The sequence below is a fragment of the Struthio camelus genome, chromosome 5 (genome assembly GCF_040807025.1).
Source record: "Struthio camelus isolate bStrCam1 chromosome 5, bStrCam1.hap1, whole genome shotgun sequence".
NCBI classification, from domain to species: domain Eukaryota; kingdom Metazoa; phylum Chordata; class Aves; order Struthioniformes; family Struthionidae; genus Struthio; species Struthio camelus.
Genome location: NC_090946.1, coordinates 17,402,021 through 17,414,048, shown reverse-complemented (window position 1 = coordinate 17,414,048; position 12,028 = coordinate 17,402,021). Strand labels below are relative to the sequence as shown.

Here is a 12,028-nt window from a genome sequence, read left to right as displayed (position 1 = left end):
TAATGTAGATATCATTAAAAATGTATGTGTGTGTATATACATATATATATAAATATACACGCAACCTCACAGATTTTTCTCCACTATTAAGCATATACTGCAAAACAGTAGCAAAGCAAAATTGCAAGAGCCCCAGGATATAAAGAGTAGGTTGCCTGGTAAGTAGAAGCAGGCAGCCAGAAGAGCACTTACTAAATGGATGCCTGAAAATAGTTTCGCGTCAACTTTTTTTTTTAATAAACACTTTAATAAAGTTATGCACTTCACTGGAAATATTATCATGCCTACAATCCCCATATATAGATTTGGGACACAAAAATATATAGCATTTGCTTACCCTAGGCCACTTGATGCTGGTTTCCCTTCCTTCCCCCCCCCCCCCAACCCATTTATTGTTAGTTAACATTACAAATCTTGGAATACAGTTTTTACCATTAATAATCTCCTTTGAGTCAGTCATTGGAAACCTGACTACCTATTGCTTTTTGCAAAATCCTTCATTATTTAATCAGTGATTATGAGTGGATAGATATCAGATAAAAAAACTGCAGAAGAGGCTGTTATCAGTGGTAAACTACACAAGGAATGGTCCCTTCCATACTACCCTCACCCTTTCCACCACACCAAATTAAAAACAAACAAACAAACATTTCTTTTTCTCTTAAATATGCAATAATCTATGTAAGGAAGCCATAGTAACAGCAGCAAAAGGCTAAAAATCAGAACCTGACTAACAAAGCCAAAGGGAGGAGGAAAGTTCAGTTATTAGGGCTTTGTGAAAGAGTAATTTAGGGCAGCTCAGGGCTACTTTAACTTACGGCAGCTGACAATATCTTTCACCTTTAGGAAATAAACAGGAAAAGAAAATATCAATTTTCTCAAAACATAATTGTAAGAACTGACAACTCAAGATTTAAGTATTCTACTCTTCCCACTCCAGCGTTAAGTGACTATCCATCACCTACTGGTATGAGCCTGAAGGTTATTTTGCACCACCATGGAGGCAACTGTCCCCTTTGCAAGAGAACATGTGTGGATTTGCTTAAGATATACAAAGTATGATTTATCATTTTTACTTTCTCCATACTGCTTTTATCCTCAGTCTCCCCATCAAAACTTAACATACTTAATACTTAAACCAAACCTTTAAACCAAATATATCTTGCTTCCTTTGTTAGTGCCCTTTTCCAATGTTTTCAGCTGCTGACACACTTTCATCTATTCTCCTTTAAAAACTGTATCACAAGATTATCACAAAAGAAACAATGTATTTCTATGGTTAAACAGTCTATAGGACAATGGAGACCTCACAGGCACTTGTATTACAAATGACAACTTCATGAAAAAAATGCTTACAACTAAGTCAATATAGTGTAATATACTTTTATGAAGACAGTTAGCACAATTCCCTGTGTTCCACTTAAATTCCATTTCAACACAATTTTCAAAATCTAGGAAGTAATGATGAAATCTTATGGGTGGCTTGTCTGCGTGTTTTTTTCTCCCCCTCTGAATTTTATCAGTAATGGTTCTGGTATGTAAACAGAACAAAAGGAATTAATAAAAATGTTAACATTCCTATTTAAAATTAAATCTAGAATAAGTCAAATGGAGCTATGTGAACACTATTAAAATGTTCCAAAAGCATGCATTTGAAATTAAGCAAGTTTGATTCAGTCACATTTATGCTTTTTTTAAAATACCCTTTTGGAAGAACTTTGCATCTTCCAAGCATGGGTACTCATGTAAAACATTTTGAAACTGTGTAGAAAATTAAATTTTCAATCTGCATGTGCAAACCTTAGTGTTGAAAGTACTTGCACAGCTATCCAAACACAGAAGAGCTGTGACATATCCAGACTACACTCAAGGATACAATCTCAAATCTATTAAGCACAATCAATCCGTGGATGGGTAAAGACAGCTGGGGAGAGGATAAAAATAGCTGTTTGCCAGAAAATCTGAAACAAAAACTTAAAAGGAAATCATTCTCTACCTACAGACATTGGAGATGAAGATGGTTCAAGTTCATTAAGAATACTATTTATAGCAAATTATTCATGTTAGTCTATAGATCGATATGAATGGTTTATAAAAAACTGTACTGTCCCGTTTTCAGTTCTTGCATAATCTCCTCATCTTACCATAAGCAAAACAAATCGCATTATTGTTTAGGATTGTTAAACATTTTGGGCTTGCTTATAACAAAAACAAAGCCAGAAAACTCCTTTTAGATATTTTTTAATGGAACAACCCCTGACAAATAAAAATTCCATCCCTACCTATTTATCATGGTTGCATCCTCTTCCTCCTACTGAAGTCAGCTCAACTTAAAACACTAAATGACTTCACAAAGACAACTTACAGTACCTCAGCATTTAAAGAGGGGCACTCTGAGCATTCATTTATGTCTCTGCCTTGACTTCAACCCTACAGAAATTCACATTCATGCTTCCACCTCTTCTCATTCTGACTGTTCTCCTGTGTTCACAATCTGTTGCTCATGCAATGTCTCTTTTACTGCAGTGGGCATTAATTCCAAACTCTTCATCTCCTTTCAAATTTCTTACGAAAGCTAGATTTCCTCCCTATCTACATTTGTTCTATATTCCCTGCCTACTAATTTTGATCAGGATATCAACACTTATTATCACAGTATCGTTATCAACATGTATTATCAACAACTACAATTATTATTTAACTCTATAAAGTATAGAAAATTAAAGATTCCCTAAAATGTAACATATAAAACAAATTTATGATATACCAAAAAATACTGCAATGTTGGAGAATTCAAAATATTCACTGGCTGCTCCACTGTGATTTACAAAAGCAACTGTAAGAACCCATTCAAAATACTATATTTGTTATTCTGATGGAGTCATACGTTTTCCAGAGACCAGAAAGAATTTCTCTCTAGAGGTAAACTCAACAGAGAAACATTTTTAATTCCTCCAACCTCTCTCATCATTCTGCTATAGTCTTTCCCACTGCAATGGCACTAACTGCCATTCGAGTAGCGATGGCAAGTAGAAGCAAGCTTGAGCAGTGCGATAACTGTATTTGTGAAATCACTGCTTCTGTAGCTCCTGTGGATGTCTGAAACTTAGGTACATAAATAGTCACATGGTCCAACTCATTTGACAGTGCATCTGAATTTTAACAGTTCTTAGATGAGAAACTCACTGTGCTTTAAAAGAAAAATCTAAAAGCCTGCTCCTGTTTCAACAAGTTTGGGATAAAAAACCGCCTGTACAGAGTTCACAGAAGAGTGAAGGCCAAAAGTTATTTTCCCTATAGTAGCAAACTCCTGTTTGCCAACTAAGAAGTAAAAGCCATATAAAAGGGGAATCTGAGTTTGGCAGTCTGATTTTGAGGTCTGGTAGCACTAGTTATCAGAGATGCTGACAAACAGTACTTTTGAACAATCAGGCTAAAGGTATCTAAAGTCAAAGACTAAGTTCCTCCGAACTTAACGACCCTTACTTTAAGATTCAATAAATCTAACTTGCTATAGCATACTAGGCAACATTTTGTTAAAAAGAGTTTTTCTCAAGACCTCTACTGCCAACAATACTGTTTGCAATATTGTATTTCTGTGATTATTAACCACTTAAGTCCTCACAGACTATCATGACAGTTTCTGCCAGTGTCATGGAAACAGGTGGTTAGGCTGTAAAGATAACATCCTGCTCAAGCTCCCACTGAATAAAAGGCTAATAAGTTCACCAAGACCCCAAATTCAACAATTTCTCTTCTTACGCAATCCAATAGCATACTGCTAAACACCTTACTGATGGCTTCTGTAGATAACTTGGTACACACAGGAAGAGCTCTAAGTTACATGGTGTAGAATGCAGGAAAGGGACCCCCACACTTTTTCCATTGCTAGAACTGCCATGAGTTTCAAGTAGAATAGTTTGTATTGAACGCCTGCAGAACAGGACTTAAAATGGAATGGAAGGAACAAGACAAAATGGATCAGCAACATTAAATTTTTCATCAAGTTTCTCTCAAAGTGAGGAGGATAACTCTCACTTACAGATACTGCTTCATTACTTGTAGACAAAATAGCATTTCTGAAATTTCAATGGGGCATCCATTTAGTGCCATGGCAAACTGACGCTGAAGACTAAGTGATCTTCAAACCAGAACACAGGAAAACTCTCTGAAATGCTGACGCACTTCAAAAGAGGTGCTTCAATTCCTCACCTTTGCATTCATTAATAAATATTCACTACAGTAAATCTACATTAGAGTGTTTCAACAGCAAAATAGGCGTTAATGAAACCAAAAGACAGATATGAACTTTTTAAAGGAAGAGAGAGAAACACACAAAAAATTGACTTCACATAGAATTAGTGGCAAACGAAGAAGTGCCTCTGTTTAATGTAAATAAGAATCTAAAACTGTACTTCATATTCACATGATCGAGTTTTTTCTAAAGGAATACTGTTTCCACATGTGTTATTCTAACACAACACACATCCTTTTGCTCGTTACTGTTAACAACAATGAAAACCTCCTATAATTAACAGTAGTACAATGTAATTCATTGAAATTTACATAAACCAACCTGTCCCCACACACCCATGTATATATAATAGTCTCTTTTACACTGACATTTCTGTATAATAAAATGTTGTGAGCACAATAATTAAGATTATGCTAGTGCTTGTATTCCTGTAAAACCATGCAAATAAAGATTCCACAAGCTATTCATTCAGTAGCACAAAACAAGGGAGATGCTCTGAATTCAGCCTATTACAAAAGCAAACGGGCAACTGTCTTACTAGTGTACTCTACTCAAATCATACATGTTAAATTCTTCTGTTGCATTATTCAAAATAATTGTCCTTAGCTTCTACATCACTCCCACTATCAGCAGAGACCTAAGCACACACATTTTTCAGCACTGCCCTACGTAGCCCTTTTCTGACTTCTCTGGCTAAGAGGCCCTAATCCTCTCTTTGTGGCATCAGTTACTCGGCAAGTTTGATGCACTGGCATAGAAGACTGCTTTCAGGACAAGCTTTGTATACTCTATTTTGGATTATAACTAACACCTTCAGTAACAGTTGTTACCCACCAATTTGAACTGAAGGCTTTTACATGTTAGTTTTGTCCACCCACAGCCAGATGTCACCAGCTTCCGCTACTGTCACAGACACAGCATCTAGACGTCTTTCCAAGGACCAGTAGGCTCCTGCTGGTAAATACTTTTTTCAGCTATTTATAAGGAAATCAGTGAGAGCTTCATGAAGAGCAACAAACCAGAGTTCTACTTACCATTAAATTCCCCTTCTGTGGCACTCTTTCTAAGGCTGTGTCGAACTGTGAACCCATCTTCCTTCCTCAAGCCCTCTTCTTTTGATCCCAGTGAAGAGCAGGTAAGTGTAATTAACTGAATTGTATAATTATTAATATACCTGGGAGCAAAGCAAGAACTGCTTATCTGAAATAACTTTAGAGATGAGAATTCTTTACTTCAAGTAAAAATGATAGATAGTAAGATTACTGCAAAATGGACAGGACTTTGCACTTTCCTTCTGTTCACCATTACAGTTTTCCAGATATTATTCCACACTCTTTCTCTGTCCCCCTTAAAAACAAGAAAAAAAAATGCAAGCCATTATCTCCTAACCTTTCAAGCTTTATACTCAAGCCGAAAAGAATGAACCACTATTTTTCTTCAACTGTATGCAATTGCAACCCAAATTCAAAGTTACACACCACGACAACATAGTATGGTGAATCAGGCTCTCACACTGCGCTTGTTGTCCTCTCCCTAAAACACTGCAGATTCCCCGCTTATCCTCCAAAACAAGCAGGATGAGGACTAGCTACATACCATATACACACTCTTCAGATCATTCTGCATGCTCCCAAATGTGATTAGCACAGAAAATGCCAGAAGACCAGAAGGCATCTTTTCCTTATTTAGCCACGTATGTTTAATATCAAGTTAGATTTCACCTCGGTGCATTATTCAGTTGATCAAGGGCGGGTATATCAAGGAAGAGAGGCTGACATCAGCTACTTTTAAGCTTTCTCTTCCTCTTCTCCCCCACCCCCAGCTTCTATGACACCATTGCATTGTGCATTTATGTGCACTCATGTGTGCAAATAGATTTACCTATAAAGATCTGTTACATGGTAAAAAATGTAAGAGAAAACTTTCACCCTTGTCCAGCTGTTTGAATAACTGCAGAGGCCAACAGCAGCAAGCCTCTAAATACATTCTCTCCTTCTCCCTCCACCCCCAGCTCTCTAATCACTTCAGAGGAAGATAGGAAGATTAGCATGGGGAAAAAAATAACCAAAGCTGCAGATAACCCTTCAGGATCACAACGTCAGGCTACGTGATTTGGAGCAAAAGGTTGATGCAGCTGTATTTTCAGGAATCTCAGACACAATTGTATTTTAAAGGGGAGGGAAGGGTGCCGAGAAGGTGAGAGAGAGAAGGAAATAGTGATGAAGACAAAAATGAATTTGTCATCTAGAGCTGGCTCCCTGATCACTTGGAATATCCAGGAAAAGATTAAATGCAGAAATAGGACAGTTTTATTACCAATACACCGCATTTTTTTGGCAGAGGATTTTCATTTTCATCAGAACAGATTTTACTAAGAATACAGCTGCACAAGTAAGGGCTTATTGAGCTACGCAAAGAATAAAGGTGGTGTCCAAGAGTGACAGATAGCTACATTTAGCAGTGAAAAGATTCAGAAAAAATAAAATTAAATAAAAGTCACTTTCACTAGAAGACAATGTCATCTTCATCCATGTTGTGAACGGTTGCTATGGGGTTCATGGAGAGGAGGGAAGGATGGGGGGGTAATAATCAATCATCTCAGAAGAGCATTGCTTCTTACAGAGAAAGATCTGGATTTTGACTGTGTCCCTAAGAAAATTGCGGACTGCAGAGCTGCTGCCACACAGGGCAGTGAGGAAGCAGGCAGAGCAGAGGCAGCAGCTGGGGATGGAAACGCCTATTAAATCCTTTAGACAACAGATGGGCAAAGCTCGGCCGGGTTTAAAAAAAAAAATCCACACAAGACAATGCATCATGTTTTATTGTCCCACCATAATGAACAACACTTAACACCCACATGCCCAAAGCAGCCCCCTATGGCTGATCTTTCCCTCTCCCTAAATTATAATCTTGAGTCTCAATTCACCTGGGGGGGGGGGGGGAAATGTCTCCCAAACCAATGCATTTGCCAAATCCCATTGCTTATTGCACCTGTTACTATGAGAGGAAAAAAGGGGGGGGAAAAAAAAAACTAAATAGGAAAGACATTTAAGCTCCTTTTTGTTTCAATTAATGCTCCCCTGCCCTTGAAGTGAATATGCTGTCTATGCAAGCAACAGCCAGTCCAGATCTTGAATGCATTTAGCGGATCTAATTATGTCATGTAGGGCAAAAGCACCTGCTCTCTGCTAATTCACCACACTGCTTCCTCTTTTTAATATTTCTTACCATTATTCCATTCAGGAAAATCTGCTGGGGGCAAGTTTCATGAACAAGCTTTAAGAAAAATAATTTTAAAACCTCCCCTCCCCCTCAATCCCTCCTACAAAAAACATAGGATTCCCAGAATGAATTCTGCTACTGATCCTTTCTATTTCAGACCCTACCCATAAAAAAACAGCCCATCCATCCATATTTTCTAAATACCCACAGGAGTCAGTGCCACAGACATACTGTACATATTTCCCCACATACATACCAATTGCACCTTAAGGACTACACCCTTTTCAATCATGATGTCATGAAATACTGCTGGTGACTCCCCCACTACCACCACCACCTCCTCTGTACTACAGGCTGTGAACCTTTCATTTCAATGTAATTTGATTAAAAAGAAAAGACTAAGTAGGGCAGTGAAGAAATTGATGTGATATTCACCACCACCAGATCATCTATTTTTTCCTCTGCATACACTTTGGCTGTCATCAGAACAACACCCATTAGCAGGAGTAATGAACATAAAGCATTTTTTTTTTTAAAAGACAATAAAATGAAAGCTAGAAATAAAAGCAAAAATCCCTTAGAAATATTATCTCCACTGAAACAGCAAATGGGAAAACCTGAACCCTAAAATATCCCATCCCCAACACCTCCCCTCTAGCACTGGTGCTGCTGCAAAAGAACCAACCTGTCTGTCCTTTTCCTAGGGTTTTCTCCAAACGATAGGGTCCAACATATTGTGCATGTTGAGCTCCGCTGCCTTCTTTCCCTGTTGATGTCATTTCTACCTGGATCTGTAAGTCTGCAATGTATATGTGCTGAAGAGCTGGGATTTCTCTCTGCAGTTCTTTAAATTCCCACTTCGCAGCTGGGCAAGCAAAGCACACTCTCTCTCTTTGCTTTAGTCCCCTTGGTTGCAGATTTTTCTCTTCCTCCTTTTTCTCTTCTCTTTTGTTTGCGTGTTTTCTCTCTGGGTCTGCCTGGGACGCTGATAGACGAAGTAGTTATTTTAATGTTCAAAGAGGGGGATCTATGATCCAAGCCTAAGGAGCATGATGCTGGTGATCTGAGCTCCGCACGCCTTGTTCTCTCTAGGAGCTGTTCAAGGGAGAGCCAGAGCTAGAGCAGCGGAAGAGCTGGGGCCCAAAGCTGCGATTGACATTACAACCAGCCAATCCCCAACAACACCTTATCTCCCACCTCCTTCTCCCCTCCTCCTTCCACTACCTTTTCTTTTCCATCAGCAGCAGTTACCGCCTCTGTCTGCCACAGAACATCATGATCAATGGCAATAGCAATAACCTAAGTTTATCAGTCTATTGATAAGGTAACAATTAAATATAATTAAACATACACATTTATTTCTCTGAACCATCCCCAGCTAGTCAGCTGTACTTCCACTGTATTGAAGTAAGGCTGAGGTTGTGGCAGGAAATAAGAGAAAAAAAAGAAAAATCCACTTCAAAAGATGAGCTTGAGAAATTCACTGATTCTATTTGATTCTAGAGAAACTGCATCTTTAGTCAGTTTTGTGCTTTAAAGAGTGCCTTTCAGGGGGTGGGGGGCAGAGACGAGAGAAACAGGGTTACAAAAAACAGGGCCCAATCCTTTAATCACTTAACTCAGTGACAGACCTGCTTCTGAATTTGATGGGAACAAGTAGACTTCAGGTCCTTAGACAAACAGATCAAAAATGGCATCCCACTATCATAATTAGAATCACAGCAGAAAATCCAGGGAGTAGATGGCAATAGGAACCAATCTACCTTCTCAGCTCCACAGGCAACATCTCCATAGGCTCCATATTAGCAGTGCATTACCTGAATACTTTCACTGTTTTTTGTCCAAGTACTTAAAAATGTGTTTAACTGTGGAAAGCTTAGGGAGTTTGGTGAAATAAAAGCTTCTCTATATATGTTTCAAGTTAGACATAAGTCTGTGTACCTTCTGGACTCGTGACCTTACAAAAAATTTCAGACACCAGAACTATCAAGCTGAAACCAGCACTACACAGAAGTTCTATTTTTTACCTTCTCCTCTCCACTCCAGACAGGAACTAGTCAAGACATCCTTATCAGCTTGTAATTGAGACACAACACCCAGCAAGGATTCTTCAGTCAGAGAGAAGAGTCTTAGTCAGTCTGTAAAGGAAATGGAGAGTCAAGAAAGCAAGGGAAAAATTCAAACTACCTTTATCTGTTATTCACAGAGAGATAAGACTAGATTTCTTTTTTTAAGGATTTTTTATTAATATCTATTGCTACATAGAGCAGTTGCTAATGTAAACTGGAGTAACTATAGAAATTGGCTCTGTACCTGTAACATAGGCAACAGAACAACTCTGCCCTACAAGTTGCAGATGAAGAACAAGGAATAAGGAGATGGGAGGAAACCAGGCCGGAGGACTGAAACCTTAAACCAGTTCCAAGGTAGCCAAGGTAGCAGAAAACAAAACCCCAAGACTTGCTTTGACTTTTCCCTGCTTCACTCTAGGGTTCACCTTTGACTCACTTCCACACTGTGCTGCTGCAGCAACCCACAGTCAGACCCCTGGAGCAACACACCCTAAACTGCCTCTACTTCCCCCTCCAGATCTCACCCACAGAAGGGAGTGAAGGAGGTCTTCAGAACATGGATCTCTGCTAAAGACTCCTGCTCTCCAGAGAAGCCTGGCTCTGCTTTTTGCCAGTGGCAGCCTCTGCCCCCTTCTGCCCTCACACCTCTCTACTATCCTCCCATACTTATCACTTTTTTTTTTTTTCCCCTAAACTGCTCTACGCTGTCACTTCTCCAGCCCCTCCCCCTCAACACCAGAGGCTCATTAACCTCCCCAACCGCCCTTATCACTCCCAAATACAGGAGCCCCGCTGCCCTCACGCAGCTGCACCACTTCTCTCCTTCCCTCCCCTCAGCGCCCCCGCGCAGCTCCTCCCGCTGCCTCACACACCTGGGCCCTCGGCCTCCCACCGGGCCGGGCTGCAGTGAGGGGAAAGGCGGCTGGGGAAAGCGATGCCAATGAGAGCAGCCCGCCTTCGCCGGCGCCATGCCCGCCTCCCCTCTACCCTGCGCCCCGCGGCAGAGTCGCCAGGGCTGAGGAAAGAGGAGGCAGCGGACCCTGCTGGCCACCACCGTCATGGCGCCGGGGCGGCCCCGCTCTTCCCGCCTAAAATCCTGAGGGGGGGGGGGGGAAGCGGTGTGGGGGAGGGGCGGTGCGCGCGCACGCGCGTGTGTGTCACGGCCGTTGCCTCAGCGGTTGGCTGCGCGCGCGCGCGCGTGTAACGGCTGCCGCCTCAACGGGTGGCGGCGGTCAACGCCTTTGAGACCTGCCCCACGGCCCCCGGTTGGGCCGTAGCCCTCCTGTCCACGGTGCCCGGTGAACCTGCCCCGATTTTGGCCCAGGGCACCCTGAGACCGCCAATTTAAGGACCACAAACGGGAGGAGGGCTTCAGCAGGGGAGCTGGTGCGTCCTGCCGCGTGTTTGAAAACATGCCTCTGAAACATAACCCAGAAGGCTAAGCTGTAACAGATGCCTCTTCCACACACGTCGTCTCACAAAAGCCAACGCTTTGCGATGGCTTCTGAGCCAGGGCAGGGTTCTTCGACGCCAGGCGCAACGGCAGAAGAAATGTCCTCCTGAGAAGACGCTCAGGTTGTGTAAACCAGCGCGGTAACATTGATGGAAATCCAAACGCATCAGTTTTCAGTCATTTAACTCTCTTTCATTTAAGCGGTGAGTCTTTCTTTTCCCCTGCTGCCCCCACTACTGAAAGTTTATGCAGAAAGCAAGGGGTAATTCTAAATTTCAGGAATATGAGTGTGATTTTCAGAAAGTGAAAATACCCCATTATTTGTCGAAATTAGCAAATTACCCATGCAACCCCATTAACAGTGCAGTGGGTGAATGTCAGCATAGATCATTACACTTAACGGCTTTTTAAATTCCCAGATTTGAATTTTGAAGGGCATTTAGTATGCGAATATGATGTCTGTATGTAGATAAACCATATGTGGCTCATGATTTTATGCGAAAGATGATCAGTCAGACAATATTGTCCACATAAGACCCAACTGGTATATTCTACAGTTTGCTTCCATTAGGTTTTGGGAAAAATGAGTCACAATGTCGTGCATGTTACTAATTCTCACCTTCCACCACAAAGTATCAATGTCTCAGTGCCAGACTTGGAATAAGAGCAAAAAAATTGGTAAAGTTCATATGATCGTTGACTAGAAGATAGGTGAACTTAAAAAAAACTTTTGGGTCTCAGGTAACTATTTGTTATTTTGATTCCATAAGAGTATTCTGCTGTTTGGCCCATTGTAACAATTTTGACCTTTTGTCCTAAACTCTTTTTGAAAAATATCTAGACGCTTCTTGCTTCCTGAATAATGAAATGCTATTATTTCATTTGTTCATATAGAGTAAAATCTCACTTATCTGTACCCCTTTGATCTGAAACTCACTCCTTTGAATCTAGGTTATGTCCCCCTGGTGTGAATTACTTATACAATAACTCCCTCAATTATTTGAAGGCCTATTTATCCAAATGTTT

The 12,028-nt window shown here is 40.6% G+C and overlaps 1 protein-coding gene across 11 annotated transcripts in view; it reads right to left on the bottom strand.

The window, feature by feature from the left end:
• BRSK2 (BR serine/threonine kinase 2) overlaps positions 1-8,609 on the bottom strand; it is a 315,571-nt gene extending 306,962 nt beyond the window's left edge. For all 11 annotated transcript variants that reach the window (XM_009674422.2, XM_009674423.2, XM_009674414.2 and 8 more), the window contains exon 1: positions 8,163-8,609. In XM_009674422.2, coding sequence (XP_009672717.1) covers positions 8,163-8,256 — 94 coding nt within the window. In that variant the 5' untranslated portion in view covers positions 8,257-8,609. The remainder of the gene's footprint in view (positions 1-8,162) is intronic.
• Between the last annotated feature and the right edge of the window lie 3,419 nt (positions 8,610-12,028).